The sequence below is a fragment of the Micropterus salmoides genome, unplaced genomic scaffold (genome assembly GCF_014851395.1).
Source record: "Micropterus salmoides isolate LMB-PRFRI ecotype aquatic unplaced genomic scaffold, ASM1485139v1 Ms_hic_scaffold_3, whole genome shotgun sequence".
NCBI lineage: Eukaryota > Metazoa > Chordata > Actinopteri > Centrarchiformes > Centrarchidae > Micropterus > Micropterus salmoides.
The window spans coordinates 34,274,977-34,296,445 of NW_024042261.1; the positions used below are offsets into that span (position 1 = coordinate 34,274,977).

At 38.5% G+C, this 21,469-nt stretch overlaps 1 protein-coding gene across 1 annotated transcript in view; it reads left to right on the forward strand.

Annotated features, from left to right (window-relative positions):
• tyw1 (tRNA-yW synthesizing protein 1 homolog (S. cerevisiae)) overlaps positions 1-20,628 on the forward strand; it is a 50,569-nt gene extending 29,941 nt beyond the window's left edge. Inside the window, exons 14-16 of the mRNA XM_038693314.1 lie at positions 1,656-1,766; positions 12,763-12,930; positions 19,299-20,628. Of these exons, the coding sequence (XP_038549242.1) occupies positions 1,656-1,766; positions 12,763-12,930; positions 19,299-19,520 (501 nt within the window). The 3' untranslated portion in view covers positions 19,521-20,628. The remainder of the gene's footprint in view (positions 1-1,655; positions 1,767-12,762; positions 12,931-19,298) is intronic.
• The last annotated feature ends 841 nt before the right edge of the window (positions 20,629-21,469 follow it).

A 21,469-nucleotide genomic window follows, 5' to 3' on the forward strand; every position in this document is an offset into this window, starting at 1 on the left:
ACGGATGTTGTTAAAAGATGTCTTTTAATGTGAATCTGCAAATTATGTCAAATCGGTTCCTGTTAAAGACCACAAACTAACCACCGCACAGAATATCAAGAATATGAACATTTTCAGGAGTCGGCAGACTACAACAGGCCTAAAGCAGCTAAGATACCAATGCAAAACCAAACTCTGGTTTAAAAAACACTACAATAATAATCAGAATCAAAGCCATTACAACCGCTACGACAGAACTCAGCAACAGAAGAAACGGTTTACTCATACTTGCGCTGTTTTATGTGAGTAATATTTGTACTAGTGACTTCAGTGTTTTTATATTAATGTTATTTAAATGCTTCAGTTTGAAATAACTAATTTAGACCCATTTCCATTAATGTTAGTAGTATCTCCCGAGCATCAGAGATATTGGTGAGGAGCCGCAGAGCCCAAAGGATCCGAAAGGACAGTACCCACCCAGCCACAGCCTGTTCAACCTGCTGCTTTCTAGGAAGAGATATAGAAGTTTCAGCTGCCGCACCACCAGACTGCAGAGCAGCTTGTTCCCCAAAGCTATCCGACTCTTAAGCTCAAATTCGTCACATGTATTTTATTCCTGTTTAATTGCTTCTATATTAATGTATTTTGTCACGATGGGACATCTTTGACAGCTGGTGTACCTGGAGAAAATAAAGTATTTGAAATGTCATTGGAAAAGATGTTACATAGTGGATACTATTCCATGAAAAAAAGACCTGAATTAGCCCAGATCTTCATCCTTCAGATGTGATTGGGTAATCCTTAACATATGCAGTTCTTTGCGACGCAGCAGTTAGTATTAGTAAACCTTCCCGTAACGCTCTGTTATAATTTTTACAGAAAGTAGATGGTTGACGAGACATCTGTGAGCTGCTGTTTGGCCATTTGAGGACAGATGTTGGCAACAACAAATTGCCATGGCCATTAACTTAAAATAAAAGATAAGAAGTACAGAAATTTGAGTTTAAATTTAAAATAAATCAGCAGCATTACAGTGATAGCGAAGGTGAGCAAAATTCTCAGAGGCAACAAGTAGTGATTTTATACTAAAGTGTACCATAGAAAAGCAACGTGTGCTTGTCTTCCCTGATTTCATTACATACAGCACATGTGTATGTGAAAGAGGTCAAATTCACCTTTTAAACTTATACACAAAACTACAGTATGAGCTTCAATCATGTGTGTTATGTTTTTTCTTTGTTCAGTTAAGGTTGATATGATGATTGGACCATCATCCCAAACCAAGCACCTAGTTTGTGGCAGCTCTCACTGTTGTTGCACCTAATGTAATTCTTGTTTAACTGTGGGAATTTAGTGATAAAGATGAGGCTTTCTCTCAAAACATCTATAGAAAAGTGTGGCACAAATGTGTTGGTGCCTTACAATCTGTTGAGAAATACCCCGGTGTTGAACACTACAATCGTTAGGATTTTTATGTTCACAATTATGCTCATTAAACAATTTGATTGATAAATAAATGGACTGTCCTTATTGAATGTGGTTGTTTAAGAAAATGAATATAGAGAAAGTAAAACCTATAAAACATTATGCATCACACTATTACAATAACAATATCATGGTTATGCCCTCACTTTTCAACCCTTTCTGTCAATCCCCACTTCTGTCTGTCCATCCAGAAACAGAGGACGGTGTACAGACTGACGCTGGTGAAGGCCTGGAATGTGGAGGAGATGCAGGCCTATTCGGAGCTCATTGCGTTGGGCCAGCCAGACTTTGTTGAGGTCAAGGTAGGGTTCAGCAAAGATATCTGTATATGCATATATATGCTTGAATTTTCTCCTTCCCATCTCAGTTAATGTCTTATTTATCAGTAATTTTCACAGTATAATAATTCGCTTTACCCATGTACAAGATCTTGTTTTTCTTTATTTCTTCTTGTGGTGTCTGTGTTTTCACATAACTCAGCTTTTGATGGGATAGGCGACTGGATTAAACGCATCTAATAGCAAAACCTGTCACATTTGTGCCTCGTTAATGAGTTTTCTAAAAGCAAACGAGCCGGCAGCTCTGGTTTTTACAGCAGTAATTCTTTCAAGAGAGCACATGGTATCATCTACACACACACACACACACACACACACACACACACACACACACACACACACACACACACACACACACACACACACACACACACACACACACACACATCCATCATCTGCAATCTTAGTCTACCAAGATCACATTATGGAAGGGCAGTAATGTCTCTGAAATATAGTCTTGCTGTATTCCCAGCTGAAAGTAAACATCTAGAATTAAATGGCAATTTAATGGAAACATTATTATTGAATTAGTTCCACAGCTCCAGACATACCTAAAAATCTCAAATTAAAACAAATCATCAGCATCTTCCTCGCTTGTCTTACTGATGTATACATCAAGGGAACAGGCTGATCTGATGCTCAAAGCTGAACTTTATTCAAGTTATGTATAATTTCTAATGTTTTGTTTAATCTAAAATGAAACATTGATCATGATTACTGTCACTAAGAGCCAAAAATACTTATTTTTTGTTAGTTGAAGCTTTGATTACTTAAGTTCAGGGTCATTTTGCGTGCAAGTGAATTTATGTTCGTCTAACTTTATCAATAATTGACTTCTGAACTAATCAGATAGTGAGTGACAGAGCAAACTTGACAATTTAGTTGCTTTTACACCTGGCAAATAAGTTAAAACCTGAGTCTTTATTTGCTGTAAAGAAGAGGAGAAGTTATTGCGGTGTTGGATACATTGTTAGTTGCCCTCAGATAACAATGTATGGACATAAAAAGACCCTGAGCAGAATGAAATTTCTTAACAACATCCACAGTTAGTGCCTACACTGCTGTTATGCTAACACCTTGCAAGGCTTATGTTGCTAGAATTTCTGTATATGTCGATGTTACCAGATAAGTGTCATATTTCACTGGAATGGTGGGCTGTGTACCACACTGACCTTATCCCAGTCATTTGCTAGAAATGGTATTAATAGTAGGGGAAGGGGCACCTGGTGGCAGTCTGAGCTATGGTTGTCATAGTGACAAACTCGCCTGAGTCTGTGTTCATTATTCAATGAATTACATCAAGGTATGATCCCAGGAATAATAACGGGCAGTAGTAGATGTAGTAGCTGCGGCAGCAGTTGTAGAGTCTTTCTTCCTGCCTGTATTTTGCCTCCATTCCAATCTCCACTTTTCAAACTTGTACTCCCCGTTACTCATTTGGACCTGTCACCCTAGTACAGCGGCGCTCAGTGCCCCTCAGTGGCATCATGTTATATCGATTTCTATTTTCAGCTCACATGTGTTTCTTCATCTTATTTGCCAGTTAATGTGTTGAATGAAATAGATTCTCCAAAAACACAAATCTGCTTTAAGCAACTGTCTTGTGTAGTGGCTGTATCTTTGCCTGCTGTGACTGCTGCATTATGAATTGTTTCTTTATGTTCCATGTCACAGTTCTCATCATGCTGTAGTATGAGTATTAATTTATTTGTGGCTGTGAGCTTGTCTAAATGAGCTGTGGGTATTACTGGATTCAGCAGTGCATTTCTTCCCAAATAGCTGCTAAGCTTTTTTTAAGCACTTTGTAACTCTTTGTTTAGAGTGCTGTTCTGTATTATTGCAATATAGTATACTTTTTAATGGCCCCTTTTTAGTTCATGTTGCCATCATAAAACACTGAACTCATAAGGAAATACTTGTTCTTTGATTTGATAATGTATTCTGCCTCATCCCAGTAAAAACTGCACTTGAATTTGCTGTCTGGTGCAGTTTATCCTCTGTTTCTTTTAAACAGTGCCTAGACTCTATAAAAATGAGGCCAGCACAATTAATTGTCTCCACCTTAGATAGCAGAGATAAGAGAGTTCTGACATTTTGAAGTCAACTTGAGTTGAGATTCAGTTGTAATCTATTTTCATTCCACTGCAGGGTGCAAGCTAATTGGTTTGAACAGGTGATCTGCTCATTTGTCAGGCCTCATCCTGCCTTCCCCCACACACACCCGAATACACACACTGAGACACACCTCATCCATCCTCTTGTGTGTCCCATTACATGCTTCGCTCATCCTAAATGTCCTCCTATAAAGGCAAAAGTACAGGTGAAAGGCTTTCCACAGACAAAGTTGGCATTCATGAAGCACCTCTTCCCACACATGGGAATCTCTCCCCACAGCCTCTCATTTATAAGCCAGAGCACATCTCATTCCTGTATCACCTAGTAGCAGAGTTCCATCACTGTCCAGTTTCCATTGGGATCCCACTGCTCACGGCTATTGCATTATTTTCTTTAACCCTCATTTTTCCAGTTTACTGAGCTGAATGGTCTCATTCTGCAGCCGGCTCACACTTACACAGAATCCCACCTGGGAAGTGCCCAGTACCAACAGAGTTTTATCGGTCTGCCACTAGCCGATAGGAGCATTTGGGTGTCAAGTCCTTACTCAAGGACATCTTTACAGTCAGTAATAAGGGAGAGCAGTAGAGTTCAAATGATATATCACATGGCCTTTAATATCAGCCAACATTATCTTATATCAGATACAGGTCAGTCAAATTAAAGGAAAAAAACAACATCAAGATGGAAGACAATCTTCATATAAGACTGGCAGCGATGTTGTTGTAGTGTATATAATGTAATAGCCTCGATCAGCCTATTGATTGAGCCTATTGAGTTGTTCACATCAGCCACACTTTAGCACTATCTGCAGGTCAGCTGTCACTTAGCCAACATTGCAGCACTGTAAACAGAAAGGCAAACCAGATATTATATATAACCATATTTTCTATAATTAGAGCAATTAATAGTGGATTTGTGAAGCCCGAGTTTGCGCTGAGAATGGAAGTTCTTTCTTCATATTGCTGATTTCCAGAGAAAATGCACATAAACCACGTGTAACTTTTACTACAGAAACACAGTTGAACTTTCAGAACTGTGAGAGAACTGCAGCAGTTTTCTACTCAAAATAATGAGATAAGGGAGGCAGTACTGTAATGAGTTCCTGCAGTCGGAAGGTCGAAGCATGTGGTGTGGAAACCAAACAAAAGTTTGTGAATTGTTTGTGTGTGTGAGAAGGTGTTTTTTTGTTTTCCGCTAACGAAGTGTTTTTGGGAAACTTGCTGGCCTAGCACTATGTTCCCATATTAAAACTAACAACCTAACACTCCTACGATCAGTCCTCCCCTTAGTGCCTTTTGTATAGGGAGACGCACTGTGTTTGGCATTTTCCGTCTATTGTCCATCCTGTGAAATATCTCTGCACCCATGCATGACCCACACATAAAATGGAAAGCAGTACGTGAAAGTTCAATCTGGAATTATGCCTTTAGGAGAAACGTAAATGTCCGTAAATGTCCTTGCGAACCTAAGCAGAGGTTTGCAGCCTGGAGAAGCATCAATCCAGCTGAAGGGAGTGTAGGATTTTTTTTGTCCTGTTGTGATTCGAGGCTCAGATTGGGCATAAAATAAAATGAACGACTGACAGGTTAGTTTCTGGCACAGACTATGGTGACACAGGACATCTGTTACCTAAACTGTGCGTAACAGGACCCAGTTCTATTTGACTGGCTAACAGAGTCTATTGCTGGAAAAAGCTCAGTTGCTGTAAGCAAGAGGCATGCTGGCAATGAAAATAAAATTTAAAAAGCATGTCTTGATGTTTTTGTGGGCAGACTGAAACTGATACACCAACTGTGGGGGTTATCATCTGGCTTGTTTAAGAACTGGCTGGGGGTTTGTTAAGAACATTCATTTCAGGTTTATTGAGAGCACTTAAGGGTAACTAAAAACTAAAACAAATTAATTATCATAACAGAGATATTCTTGGTGTTATAAAAAAACAATTGCTGTTGTCAGTCTGACATGCTGATTCAGCTTCTCAGTGAGTTGTCAGTTCGGAGACAAGTGTACAACCCATTGAAATCAAACAGTATGTAGGCTCAGAAACATACAGAGGATTGTGCAGACATCAGATTCACACAGCCAGCAGACAGAAGAATTCGTCATCTGGTTCACTCTCACCGAAGAGTTGGTTTTCTCCTTGTAATTATCTTAGCATGTTAATTCCTTTACCCTTTAATTTACCTGGTCCTGTGTCTTATGCCTACACTGTTGGGTAGTGAGGCACCCATGCTGAACTTATCTCCTTTTACTTCTGTTTTTCTTTTTTCCTCTGCCTCTTTCGATTCTTTTTTATTGTGTGTTTAAATCTGCTCTTGCACTCAAATGTGTTATGTGCTGTAAATGTCAAAGCAATTTTTTGCCACCCGTGCAAAAATGAATTCAACCAGCTGTGTGACAATGAAAGTCTCTCCGTCTCTATCTCCTCTTTCTTTCCTCTACATTAAGCTAATCTAGCCTACTTACATGCTATGTTTTATTGCTACTTAAGTAATCAGCAACATGCTTCAAGCAATGATGTGCTGTTAATGGGTGAAAAACAAACTTCTGAATCTAAGTCCTCCCCTGAGACTTTGCGGGCTTTTCTATTAAATATTGCTCAGAGGAGTTTGTATTGATCTACCACTATGTGGCATTTCACTTTATCCCAGAAAGCATAACACTAACAAGACAGCAGGGAGCTTTGAATTGGAGAGTTAATCAGAGATACCCATCAAATGTGTCTGTGTAGTGATGACAGCGTACTTTACACAGGAACTGAGATGTTAATATAACCACTCACATTTTCCACTTTTTTTGTGCACTGCTTCCTTTTATCACACAAATAGAGAAGAAAAGAACAAAAGTAAAGATGGGTACCAGACACCTCTGTCAATAGAAATTTATCAGCGCCAAGAATTCTCTAATGCAGCTGCATTGTTTTTACATTACAGTGAAGTAAATATCTCTGGAGTTTGGACTTAGACCAAACCAGTCTGACGACTGCACTTTTTCACTATTTGCTGACATTTTATAAACGATTAGTCCAAAAATAACTGAAAGAACTTTAACAATCTTAGTTTCAACGCTACTCCCTCACAACCACTTATGATCACTTGCTAGAGGTTGTGACAGTGCATTTTTATTTTCATGCTTCATACTCACCGTTGAATACCAGGGTCTGCAGATAATAATGATTAATCACCATGTCTTTAGAAATTGCAACAAGTGTTTCATTACGTCAAAGTCTGACCTCCATGACAATGAAAATCACAGTAAAATCTTTCCGTTATCCTTACAATCAATTATTTAACTGTTCTCAGTGGCACAGGTAGGGTCATTGTCAGGGTTAAATCTTGCTCTTTCTCATCTCTTTCTTGTCTTTCATTTTTAAGTAATCTCCTTTGTCTCTCTCTGCACCCACTTCCCTTTCTCCTGCCTCTGAGCAGTACATCATTTTACTGAACAGCCCCTCTGGCTGCTGAGCTTTGGACAAGTTATCGACTCCAGCATCATGAACCCAGTAGTTAGTACGTCCCAAGATGAACTGGTGACAGTATAATAGAGTGAGTTGCTCCATTATATCACCAGCTCTAAAATTAACCCTGACTGCCGACTGATGGGAGACTGTTAGCGTCGGATCTGTGGAATGGCTTTAATAGTAGAAAAACTGCTGACTTGGAATGATAGCCATGATCAGACACATTAAAGAATACACATAGCAATTAGGAAAGTCACAGTTAATGCTAACCTAGATGCAAAAGAAATTGCATCTAGGAATTTAAAGGTATCTGGAGCTGGAAATTCAAAGACACCTTTGCTCTTTAGTTTAATTTTAGGGACTCTAAAGAAAAAGTAGTTTTGCGTGGGATTACAGGTAGGAGATTAAAAAGTAATCTGCACAGTTGCTTCACGTTAACGTATTCAGTGTAGCCAAAGCGAAATAGATTTTTCTGAAGTAATTAGTAAGATTTTATCTGAAAATCCCTAGGAAGCTCATACAGGAATGCTAAGATGGGGGATATGTGAGCTTCCTTTTATTGGGGTAGTTAAAAATCTATCTGTTGTGTTTTAATCTAGCTGGAGATGAAAGCAAGCTTTATATGCGGCCAGTCAGCAAAGAATAAGAATTCTCATTTGGTGCGAAAATGAAATCATCTGAAAAGATTGTATTTTCTGCAATTGCCATAACTGTCATTGTAATGGTGACTGTTGACTTTCTGCTCCTACCTTCAGATATACAGCCATTTAATATATATACAGACGGGTGACCAATAAAATCCACCAGAAGAGTTTCGGTGCTCCTTGGCATAGACACTCCAAGTCTCTGTAACTCTGCTTATCCAAAAGATGACATGATTCACATTATTTTCACTCTCTCTGGAAAAGACCTTTTCTATCAGGATTGAATCATTTCAGTGAACTATAATGGTGATCTCTCTTCCATTTGGAAACATCTGCATTTGTGATGTTTTTCCCCCCATTTATTCAGGCTTTGTATATAGACATATGAGTGTTGTACATGCATTTGATGAAGATAAAGTCTGGATCTGTAAAAATGATGTATGGCATGGGTGTGTGTGTCCACTGTCGCCAGCAGCAAGATCTTTGTTATTGACCCATTAATTATTTGCCCATCATCTTAGAAGGCGCAACACATTCTGCCTGCACAATCTACCATCCACTGTCCAATAGTTGTCCACAGTGTGATTTATTATTTCAGCATTGCATCAATACCACTTACCTGCCACTGGTTCCTCACTTGCCCAGGAAGGAAATGGATTACTGAGAGAGAAGGAATTGGGCAAGAGCACAGGGCTGTATGTTACACCCAGTGAGGCCTTGAAGATCAGCATTTATGATTTCCATTATAGGCGAAAGAAAGATTATTTGTGAACAGGTGAAAGGCTCTCGTTCTTTCTGTCCGTCTCCCACAATCTCTTAACTTCCTCAATGATACGGGTAATTCATCCCCCTGTATATCTAAAAGATCTCCTCATATCACTCCCTCCTCCTGCATCACCATTCCTAGTGATTTATACCGAGTCCTGGATAGTTGATCTTTATTCAGCAGGCAGCAGGCAAAAGCTGATAACACCAAGGTCCCTCATCAATTCTATCTAGCACCCCTTTCCTTGCCCCGAGCCACAACCTTTTTCTCTCCAAACTCATCACCAGAAGATGCAGTTCACTTTCTGGTTGTTTTTGTGCAGTGAATTCACAAGGAGCCCAACAAGACACATGTGGTTAAATTACTGAAGAAATCGCTGCACTTTACAACTAAAGGCAGAGATCCCCTATGGCTGCTGAGTGGACAGACTCGAATAGATGTGAATGGCACTCTCAAAATAGCTGGGTATGAATCATAGACTGTATATAAAAAGGTAAGAATTCTGCTTTTTGGATTTAGGATATTGGCATCAACCATCAGATTGGTGGACTTTTGATGTCTGGCTCCTGTGAAATGGTGAAACATCTGGTATTTCATCATTCATCTTTTTTTTCCCCACTGGTCAGAACTGTTCATTCAGTAGGGGCGGCTGTGGCTCAGGTGGTAAAGTGGGTTCCCCGTTAATGGGAAGATCATCGGTTTAAACCCTGGCTCCTCCAGGCTGCATGTCGAAGTCTCCTTGGGCAAGATACTGAACCCTGAATTGCCCCTGATGGCTGTTTCATTGGTGTATGAATATGTGTGAATGCTGAATGCAATGTAGTGTAAAAGCGCTTTGTGTGGTCGACTAGAAAGGCACTATACAAATACAGAGCATTTACATTCATCTTCCCCGAGTTCAGTCAGAGAGAATATTTGCACAAGTCAGAAAAGTGCTCAGAGGGCTTTTTCATTTTCTCTATCTAAACAATGAAAAACAGTTTTAACCAATTGAGATTTGCATAGTTTAGCACCTCTTAATGTTAATTAAAAAAAATTTAAATTTATATTGCATGTTATCTTCAAAGATGGAACAGTGTACTGTAAATCTGCTCAGTGAGCACATCTCTCCATTCTCTGTATAGTACACATACAATGACCAGAATATTTAAGAAAGTTATTCAAATAAATGTAAATGCAAATAATTAAATTGTGGCTTTTAAGTTTTGGGAGTAGCTAGTCATCATAAGAATATGATGTGTAAAGCCGTACAGCAGGGGTTGATTATGAATGGGCTGGTTTATGCGGGTATCTTTACATTTACAGTACAGAGCTTTTTGTTTGCTGCTGTTTTTGGAGGTTATACTAGAAAGACAGAAAGGAGACTGGCTTGGTGCTTGAGTTTATTTTTAACATGCTTACAAACATTTTCTTCCCAAAACATGCACATAAACACACAAACACACACAGACGGTTACTCTTGTTTTTCTTCCGTGAGATACTAAGGTGGGGATCAGACGGTGTTCTGGCCAACAGATCTGAGAATTACAGTAGCACACAGCTGCTGCCTTGGCTCTGTTACAGCTCACTGACACACAGGTGGTGTTTGTGTGTATTTTTTTTTGCGCTTGCATTTGTGTGCGTAAAGACTGAAACTTGGTAAGAAATGTTAAACTTAGTAAAACAAGACTAATTTAAATTCTGCATACTTGCACCTAAGGAATGTGGTAGCAAAGTGTAACTAATCCCAAACAAAACATTGTACTTGTATGTGACTTTGGCACTGCATTTAGAAAACAGCTGCAATACTGCCTGGGCTACACACCATAATATGTCGGGAAGCCGTACATATTGCAAAAAGCATAATGCTAATTAATTATTTTAAAATCATACAATGTGATTTTGTGGATTTTTGTTTTAGATTCCGTCTCTCACAGTTGAAGTGTACCTATGATAAAACTTACAGACCTCTACATGCTTTGTAAGTAGGAAAACCTGCAAAATCAGCAGTGTATCAAATACTTGTTCTCCCCACTGTATATGGATTAAACGAAGCATCGATGCAAAGAATCATCTTGCGGCTGTGTTTATAAGGGTAAATGCCTGCTGTATGTCATCCCTCTCACTTTTACCCAAACTATTTGAAGACAAAAATGCTGTGATGCATCTCGAAGAATCCCTTTCTGGTAGTGCTGTTATTTCAAATAAGTATGTGTCCTCAACCCACTTTTGATTTATTGTTGCCATAAACACTCCTGAAATCTAAATTACTCCCCTGCTCTCTTCTCCCTCTGTAGTGCTCTTCTCTATTTCTCTCTCCCTTGTTTCTTCTTCCAGGCTTAGGAGACTTAGGCTGATTCAATTTTGATGCTCAGAAATACTGAAACGTTAAATGCACAAAACCCATATTCTAAGTCGTTTGCATCTGCTACACCTGCAATATTTTTGGCATGCAATTCAAGAGAGTGATTTATAAACACAGATCAATGCAGGTTTAATTTCCAGTGACAGTGAAAAGCAATAAACATTGGACTACACAACAATTTGAGCCGTATGAGTTTTCAGGAACTGAAACTTGGAATAATATTAGAGAATACTACTTAATCTATGTGAAGGCCCAGCTACAAAAAGTAATGAAAAATAGCTGATGTAGGTCTTGTATTGGAAGGTACTGGTTGGGAGTCTGCTGCAGATTTCTTCAGTTCATACAAAATGGACATCAAAGACAACCTCACTTCAAGTCTCCATCACACCTTTCTGTTTTCAGTTTGTCTCTGCCACAGGAAGCTGTTGTTGTTTTCTCTGTGCCTCTCCCTCCTCATCACTTGTAACCACAGATTTGCCACTATTGATCTGAAAACACTCAGCATACAGCCTGCTGTTTTGATTGATTTTTGTGGCCAAGGCCAGATGGGTTTTACACTTCCTACTTTATTTCTCTCACACCCTGAATGGGAAATTATATGTCAGCTCCCAAATTTTATTAGTAATAATCAGCTGTTGTTGCTGTGTATGAAGCTTTTTTGTCAATGACACAGTCCATACTATGGTGGTGGACGGGTTTGATATTTTGAAATATAGTAATATAGGCCTCTACGATAGTATCGTTAAGACAATAGAATCAAAATAAACAAATTATCCGTTGTCAACATAAACAAATTGAAGGAACTTATTTCTAACTAAATCCAGTACAGATCAGGAAATTGTGGGAAGAAGTGAAAATTGCAAAGGTAGATGTGATTTTTCTAACTTTAGAATTACAGTTGAATCATTAAAAATTAAAAGGAACTTAATTTAATGAATAAAAAAAACAGTTGATATTGACTAGCAGCTATGTACAGCGTGCTAACCTCTACAAGCCAGCTGTATTCTAACGTTAACATAGCTATCCTTATTAGCTAGGTTCCTTACATGCTTGCTAATAACTTTTTTTGAATGTCGTCCCCGACATTGACAGCCTTTGATTGGACAGAGGTGTTCCATTCAATTCACAGACGGGTCGGTTGTCAATGTGTTTGGAAGAGAGGTTAAATACAATTTTACCCATTTTAAATGGTAAAAGAAAATCATCATGTGGTGGTCAGCGTTGATATTGTAGCCGGCCACCATAATTGAATGTATGGGAAACACTGAGTTTACCCCCGCTTTTGCAAAGAAGATCTGGATACAATGCAGTCCTTTGCTGTTGGTATATCATATGTCTGCTGCGTCTTCTAAACGTGAGTTTGCTGACAGGAAGTGAGTTTGCTGACATGTACAACATTTTGCAGGAAATGGCGATAATTGGTGAAATTGCAGAAATGTCGCCATTATTGGTCAAAATTGCAAGTTGTAATTTGTTGAATTTGTGTTAATAGTTGAGATTGTGAAATCCTGCTTTGTGCTTTGTGTAGAGACAAAGTTAATAGGAGATTTTCATCTTGTCGTTTTCTATGGGTTAATAAATTGTAAAGCCCTGTCTTCTTTGTGCTATGTTTCTGATTGTGTGTGCAGGGAGTGACGTACTGTGGGGAAAGCTCTGCCAGCAGTCTGACCATGGCTAACGTCCCATGGCACCAGGAAGTGGTTGCCTTTGTCCAGCAGCTGGCTGACATGCTGCCTCAGTATGAGATCGCTTGCGAACATGAGCACTCCAACTGTTTACTCATCGCACACACCAAGGTAAGAACTCACCTTCAGAGGGTCATACATAACTTAACATACTATATGTGCAGCCTATATCAGTTTAACATTGTGAGCCCTTAAATTTTAGCTAATGCGCTTTATTTTTGTGCCAACAATTCATTGCTACCAGCTTCTCAAATGTGACTATTTTCTGATTTATCTATGCTAGTAAGTTGAATATTTTTGAGCTTTAGACTGCTGAAGTTGTCATATTTTCTCACATTCTATAGAACATATGATTAACCGAAAATAGTCCACAGATTAGTCGGTAATGACAATAATTGTTCGATGCAGCCCTAGTGTGCAGCCCAAAGGCTTAACCCTTTGATGTAATTAATGTTGCCTGCATTAATAATTAATTCAAACACAAGAGACATATTTACTGGAGCCTAGTTATTGGCCATACTGTAGAAGGATAAATTCATAATTTTAGGGTCATTGCTCAGCAACGACCACATAAACAATTGTTTTAGTGTTAAGTTAGAATGTAGACTGCTGTATGTTGACATATACATGTTCATTAGGTACAACAATCTGCTGGATATTAATTGGGTGCAGCTTAATGGCTCCTGCTGTTGTGCACATTATCATTTGGAAGTTATCAGTGGACCCAGACAGTGGATACTGCATTAGCTTCCCTTCACACATAATAATGAATAATGTATATCTGGTGATCCTCTTTGCAGGTGTTGTGATTCTGCAGCAGTTCTTTTCAGACACAAATACATAGACCCTTTATCTCCATTTTTATTCAAAGCAGTTTTCCACACAGCTCAGAAACTCACAGCAGGTTTCTAGATTGTAAATTGGTGTTTTGATTTAGTTATGTTTTATTATTTATATAATTTAGTCTCCCGTTTGCTTTCCTTTTGAAATATGCAACCATCAGAGTGGTTTATTAAGGTTCACCCATCCCAGAAAGTATCTGTGTAGGGTTCTGCCAAAGCAACTGTCTGTCAATAATTAATGAATGATGATTAATTGCTGCCTTGGCTCTTTCTGACAGAATAGAAATTCAAGCCAGCACCCAAACCTCCCTGTCAAACACACACACACACACACACACACACACACACACACACACACACACCACACACACACACACACACACACACACACACACACACACACACACACACAGATAAACATAACCGGTGTACTTGATGTCTTATCACAGTTTATTTAAGCACCCAAACTCCTAATCCTCCTTTGTTTTTATTTACTGAAGCTTTGTTTTCATGGGACTGCTTACAGATTTATTTACTTCTGTGGTGTCTGTAGGCTCCGTCTGGGCCCTCAAGGTCCGGAGGGATAACATGAGAGAGAAAGAAAGTCCATGGTGTTTATTGTTTCTTCTTCACATATTCTACGCAATGAAATGCTTATTTTTTATATTTTTGTGTGAAATGCTACAGAAGTTAACTTTCCGAGAAGCAAAACAATTACTGGTTTTAAAGTCACAAGAAACCACACCTATAATGTTAGATCAAGATTTAGTTCAAACACTGTGTTTGCAGCATTCATTTTGCTTAGCGCTAAGGACTAAAATAACTACTGAAAATGTAGTAATATTTTGACAGTCAAAATTGACAATCCGTTCCCTCCTGTCTAAAATGTGTAAAATGGAACAGGGAAATGTGTACAGTAGCACAAAATAGACCAATCGTGTTTTATGAGTTTAAAGTTTATAATGCTGACTACTGACTACTAATGACTACTTGAAGACTTGAATGAATTTGGTTCTTGATGGAAACAGTGTAGTGTAAACATTGTGTGTCTCAAGATTTGTGATTAAGGCAACCTAACGTTAGCCATGGCTCCAGGGATGATGATGATGATGATGATGATGATGATGATGTTGGTCCTCTGTTTTGGTCCAGACTGAAATATCTCTACCACTACTGGATGGAGTGGCACAAAGTATAGTGAAGTCACGGTCACTGGACGATGAAGCCGGATGACTTTGATGCTCCCCTAACTTTTTGTTTTTCACATTTATGGTTTCAAGTAACTATTGAATGAATTAGCATTAAATTCGGTACACACATTCATGTTTCACATTGTGAGCTTGTTAGCATGCCGACATTGGCATTTAGTACAGCCTCAGACAGCCGCTAGCTTAACTGTAGACTCTTAGTCTTGTTATAAAAATGATGCACACACGTTCTATAAGGTGTTTATTCTAAGATTCAATTTAGAAATGCTGTTCTGGTTGATACAGATATACTGACCTACAGGCCCTTGCATACACGCAAACAGAGATCATCCTCACCACTATCATTACCTTCTTGGGGATAATAACTATCTTTTTTCATCCCTCTATCATTCACTCAATAAGACAAATATTGTTGTGGCCATTTGTGCAACTGCTTTAGACACTTTAAAACAGTTGCACCTCCTCACCTACAACCATCAGTATTTATTAATATACACACATTCTCCTCATCTCTTTTCCTTTCCTGCTTTCAGTCATGCGGATTGCAGTATTAGTGCTCGCTCTGAAGCAGGACCTATCTGCCTCTTAACTCATAGCTCTGGCTGAGCGACCGGGAGAAGAGTGAACAGCATTTTACACTCGATGAATCCTTTGAGGCTTTTTTAAGCATACCTCCAATTATGCTTTTTTTTCCCCCCTCCCACTGTGTGTTTGTGTGTTTCTCTATATTCACATGTCAATGCACATGCACTTGAACAAGTTGTCAGGGTGTTAATGCCGTTTCTATTCAGTACCGAGGGTGAAGTACACACACTCATGTGTAAAAATACCAGCAGGAAAGTGTATTAAGGTTATTATTGTAAAATGAAACTGGTGCAAAAATAAAATTGTATAAGAAATACTTTATAACATAGGAGAGAGATATGCATAAACTGAAAGAAAACTTTAACATAAAAACATTTAATTAATTAAAACAGAATGGAAAAATAAATAAAAAGTGACCTGGGTTATCTTATTATCTTTATATATTGTTCGTCCTGACTATATTGGTTGACTTTCACAGATACTTATGACTTTCTTTGATGAATGAATGAATGAACAACTTTTGTGAGAATTACTTTTTGTTTTTTGGCATTCATCAATATCCCAGCAGAGTTTTGAGATCTGGGGGCAATTTTTAGGTTCCTCCTGTGAACAGAGAGTCTGATGTTTTTCTGTGAAGTATCTTCAGCGTCCTAATGCCTTAGTGCAGCACACTCTCAGCAGGAAGAGAATCCAGAATATGTAGTCCTCCAAGTTTTACTGTTAACTTATGTAACAACAGAGTTTAAAACGCCTCACAGGACAGAACACCCGTCTCATTTTGTGTGTGTCTGCATGTGTACTGCACAGTCCTCAGATCTTCTAGTTCCAGCTGGATGATATCACTGTTTGATGTAGTCCTTTAAAAGACATCAGAGCTCTGTGAGCGTGTGTGTGTGTGTCTGTGTGTATCAGTCTTTAGCACCAAGTAGCGATGGATCCTCCCTGCACTGGCACATCATCATAATTAGTTCCTTTTGAACCCCTGGGATCTTCCCATTGATTGAGGCATTTCTCCCTTTTTCTGCATCTCTCACACCTCGTTCTACTTTCTCTTCCAGTCTTTTCTCTCTTTCATCTCCCCTCTCCTGATCATCTTTTCTTCCTGTTATTCTCCATGCTCTTCCATCCATCTCGGTCTCATTTCTCCTAGAGGACGGTGTAATGAAACCCGCACAGTTAAGACACAAACCTCCCGGAGAAAATATTCCCTAAAGTTCCCTTTGACCTACAAATCCATGCTGTTGTGTTTGTTTGAAATTCCAATCGAAGTCGTCCCTTTTTGCAGTCAGACACCCTGTCAAACTTTTTAATATTTCTTATTACTGTAAGTAAAAAAATGTCTTTAAAGATGCATCAGAAATGATTTTGTTTAGATGTAACCACTGCCTGTGGTGGTTTGTGTATCCATTTGTCACCACTTTGCTGGCAGTTCTATAGTTTTTTGACAGTTGTCTAGTTCTTTTGACCAAGTGGGACATATTGTAGCTATCATTCCGTAAGTCTCATTACAACTAGATGGCATACTTTACATTACATTTGTTTAACTTGCACTTTTATCCAAATTGACTTACAAGAGGTGCAACAATGTGGATACAATGAAAAAAAAATGCTAATTGAAATATTTGATGGCTGTATGCAAAAAAAGTCTTTAATGCAGGCAACAGTGTGCACACAGGCAGGCCTTCACTAAACAAAAAAACATACATATACATACATATATAAATAGCAATTTCTCCCTTTTGGGCACTTTTTTCTCACAGGAAATCAAATTTACAGATTAGAGCAGATTCTCCATACAGTAGTATAAAAAGCATGCAGTGTAATTTCTTGGTGACAGATATAAGATGTGATGCTTCTTCCATTAGTTCTGTGTGAATGTGTCACCTCCTGTGGTGCTCTGTGAAGAACCTGTCCTCAGTGATCCTCAGCGTGTTAGTGAAAACAACACGCTGTCATGTTCTCGTCTCAGACAGCGTGGCGTTACTTGTTGCTTAGATACTGAAATTGTTTGCAGAGATGCCGGCTGAACAAATATCATCCCATGTCATTACCAGAAACATTAACTCCCAATAGGCGCCGTTCTCCCCCCATTAGCAAATTAGCAATGCAGGTAGCGTTTCTCTAAGGGCTGCGGCTATAAAAGCTAATGCTCAAACACTTAATTGTGTTAATCCCTCAGGAAAATGTTTAACTTGGCTAATAAATGTTAGTCCTACATGAGAACATATTGTGTCATTTTGACTAGAAGAAAGTCAGTGAGTTTTATCCCTCCCTTTTTGTGAATTACAGCTTTAGAAAGTGTAAGTCTAAGAATTTCAAAGAAGAAAGCCTTATTGCACACACAGGGGTCCGGTCAAACCAGCCTTGAACCTGAAAGAGCTTTTAAATGCTAAATGCGGAGAGCTAAAACACAACAGTCGTCCCCAGTGACGACTTAGCACCATTTTGCATCCAGTTACAGCTTGTCAAAAACCTTCAAACAATTCCCCCAAGTGAGTTCAAGTCATTACGGACCATTTTAAAGAACAAACTTTGCTACACGCTGCCATAAACAGCAATACAGTTCAAAGGAAGGGCTGTGCTCTATGTAATACCTACTTGCTTGCTCTCTGTTTCTTCCCTTACCTATACAGACAACAAGGGATACATGGTTTTGTATCAGCTGGAGAGCACTGTTGCATGCTGGGAACTGTAGAGGACACACTCTTCACCCCTTGTGCTGGTTTGGAAAAACAAGCAGGATTAGAGAGGCAGAATGCTGTTAGAGGCTTTTCCCTCACTGTGAAACACTCGAGCTGTTCTCCCTCTCTGCTAGTTAGTGTGCCTCTCACAACGCAAACACGCACAGACTCTTTTCGGCTCCTCGCTCTCCTTCTGTCCATTTATTTAGCTCTTTTTTTTTTTTTTCTCTTCAGCAAGATAGATGGTGAAATGGGTGACAGAGTAAGAAGCAGTGATTGATAAAAGGAGAGATGTGAGGAAAAGGGAGGAGGTGGAGTTGGTGAATCCATAACCAACCACACTAACAGCAAGTGTCAGATGATGAGCAAGGAGATCTGTAATCATTGTTGGATTTTATATTATTTTTTAAATCAAATCTGTAAATGTTTGTTGTTTATATTCAGAATATGCAACACTTCTCTACATCTGTGTTACTTTCCTCAGCTGCTGTCCATTCATTTATCTTTATCTCAGGATATTGCTATACATCCATTTGAATGAATAAAGTTTGATGTTCTTTATTAGCTACTGATTAACAGTTTATGTGCAGTTCCTTCAACAGTTTGTAAACTTAAGCTATCTAAATTTCAGGCTGCAAAATGATCTCAGTGTTTTAAGTACAGTTTTAAAAATCTAATGTAATGTAACTGGTACTGTTTTTTGACTAAAGCTTCACAGATGCAAGAGTGGAGTTTGACATTAGACTAAGCACACAGCTAAAAGACATGTGAATCATTGTAACAGGTGGATATGTTTCCAATAGTAAATAATGATTTGATTAATCTGTGCTGAAATAATTACTAAGTTAGTTGTAGAAGATCAGTTGAAGAGTACAACCAACAATGGTAACTTTCCATTGTATAACTTAGTGTCACATTGCTGCCACCTCCAGTTGGATTATGGCTTTTTTAGGATTTGTCTTAGTTTCTTTATTTTGGTTGTTAAATTAATCATGAATGAATTCCATTAATGAATTATTGCATCATTACATATATCTTAAAAAGTCTTAAATAAAATAGGTTTCAGAAACATGTAGGTTTGAACCTATAGATCCACAAACACCTCTTGGATAATGCTCGCTCATCTCCTACTTTCTCTCTCCCTGCTTTATATGTGTTTTCAGTTCAAGGTAGATGGCGAATGGTGGACATGGATCGACTATGAGCGTTTCCAGGAGCTCGTCCGGGCTCACGAGGAGAGTGGGGGACAGCAGAGCTTCTCAGCCTTAGACTACATAGCTAAAACTCCCAGCTGGGCTCTGTTCGGAGGCCATGAGCAAGGTTTTGACCCCGCAGACACGCGTTTCCAACGACGCAACAAAACCAAAGACATTTCAGGATGCTGATAAATGAGAGAGAGAGAAAGAGAGGTAGGATGAATAGAGCGAGTGCTGATCTCTATAGCAAAAATAATTTTAAAAAGTAGCTTTCAATGTTTCTTTTCCCTTTAGAGTTTCAAAGCTTTCTTTTGCTGGACAGCTTTTTTACTGTCCACAGCTGCCATTCTCATGTAAACTTAACTCTTTCTCCCTCTTTTCATTTTACTTCAATTTGGATCATTCATTTTATTAGCTTGACCCTCAATATCAGCCAAAACTGCTTGAATCAGTTCATTTACACTAGGTTTCCAGATATATTAGTGGTTTTGATTTGTGTAACCATCTGGTACACTACTTAGGAAGGCTTACACGGCTAAAGCTGAACACCTTTGCTCATTATCCTATTGACAATGGTTGTATGAACTTGGCAGTCAGTGCCTGGAAGGTAGAAAATAGTTACAAATCAAACATCATAATATATTTATAAGTATGACAACATTTTGGGTAAGACGGTTACTGCTTTTGTAGCATTTTAGCTAATCTAGGGGTGGATAATATAGTTTCAGAATTAAAAAACATCATCAGTACTTCTAATTTAATAAAATTGGTAGAGGCACTAAAACTGATAATATTGCGTCACTGTTTTGTAATGCAGTTCAAGAATTATTAAATCAAAGTTTGAGCTGGAAAAAAATTGCAATCACCATATTCTCAGACAATGTCAAGTCTTATATTATGTCAGTTCATCTTCCAGCTCTTAGTTAAATACACACAATACTGGCCTCAAAATAAATAAACTGCTAATGTTAAACATGTTTAAAATATTAATTCAACCCCCAAATGTATGTAGTTTGATCTGTAGTCACCATCCAGGTTAAGGTAATGAGTATGAAAAACAGCATACCTGTCAAACTCATGTATGCCTCCTCAAGTCCAGCATGCCAGAATAAAGCCTCGACTGATATTTTATTTAAAAATCAACGCCATTTTAATTTGTTTTTTATTTGAATGTAAATCCTGATTTAATCATTTACGTGATTTGTTTTGTAATGTCTCAAGTGTTGCAGTGTCTCCCTTTTTGGAGAAACTTCAGGTGTGTGGATATATCACTTCAATAAATGTATTTGGAATACTCTGCTGTGTCATTTGTGAATTTCATACTCAGCACACATACACACACGTGCATTATGGCACATGTGTCATACTGAATTTCTAGCAGACATCGTATTGTCATTTTTTGTTTTTTGCTTGCAACAAAGTGGGAATTTGACATTTTAAAAGCTTTCTGGGCTACACTGGGCCAACAGAAGAGCTCAAATTGAACAACAATTGAGGCAGAGGTAAAGTGATACAACTGTAAAGTAGCTCCCATTGTACCTTTTTAAATTTACTCAGGTGTAATTTGTACATTGTAGAGATTACTTGCATTGTCTAGTATAATATAAGAAGTCTACAGTTAGGCAGTTGAGGCACATGAACTATTTCATACTGTGCCTGCAACTGCAAGTCCAAAGCCAAAATATTTTCTTTTTCTCTCCTTTTATTTATTTAATTTTTTCTCTATGAGGTAGGTTCCTCTTGTTATATAGCCTTGTGTTGTAAAAATGATAAATACATTTACCTTGTACCTTGTAAGTGTCTTGCCTCCCCAGGAAATGTTGTCTGCATCAATTGCAGCACACACAGCCAGGTGCAGAGCTGTGGCGGAATAAACAATTCACATCCACTGAAGTCATTTAAAAACAGGGTCCACAACTCTCCTGGTTATATCTCAAAATACTTTAAGCGACATGGCATCCATAGGGGTGTTCCAGTTTTAGATATAACTGGGTAATGATAGTAGTTGGTTCATGTCAGTTACCACTGTCAAATTCAACAACAAATTGAAGCTAAGCCCTCAATGTGTGTTTTTTTTCAAATCACCAAAATATGCACCATGTGTTCCAGTGAGGGCATGACTACATTAAATATGTGCT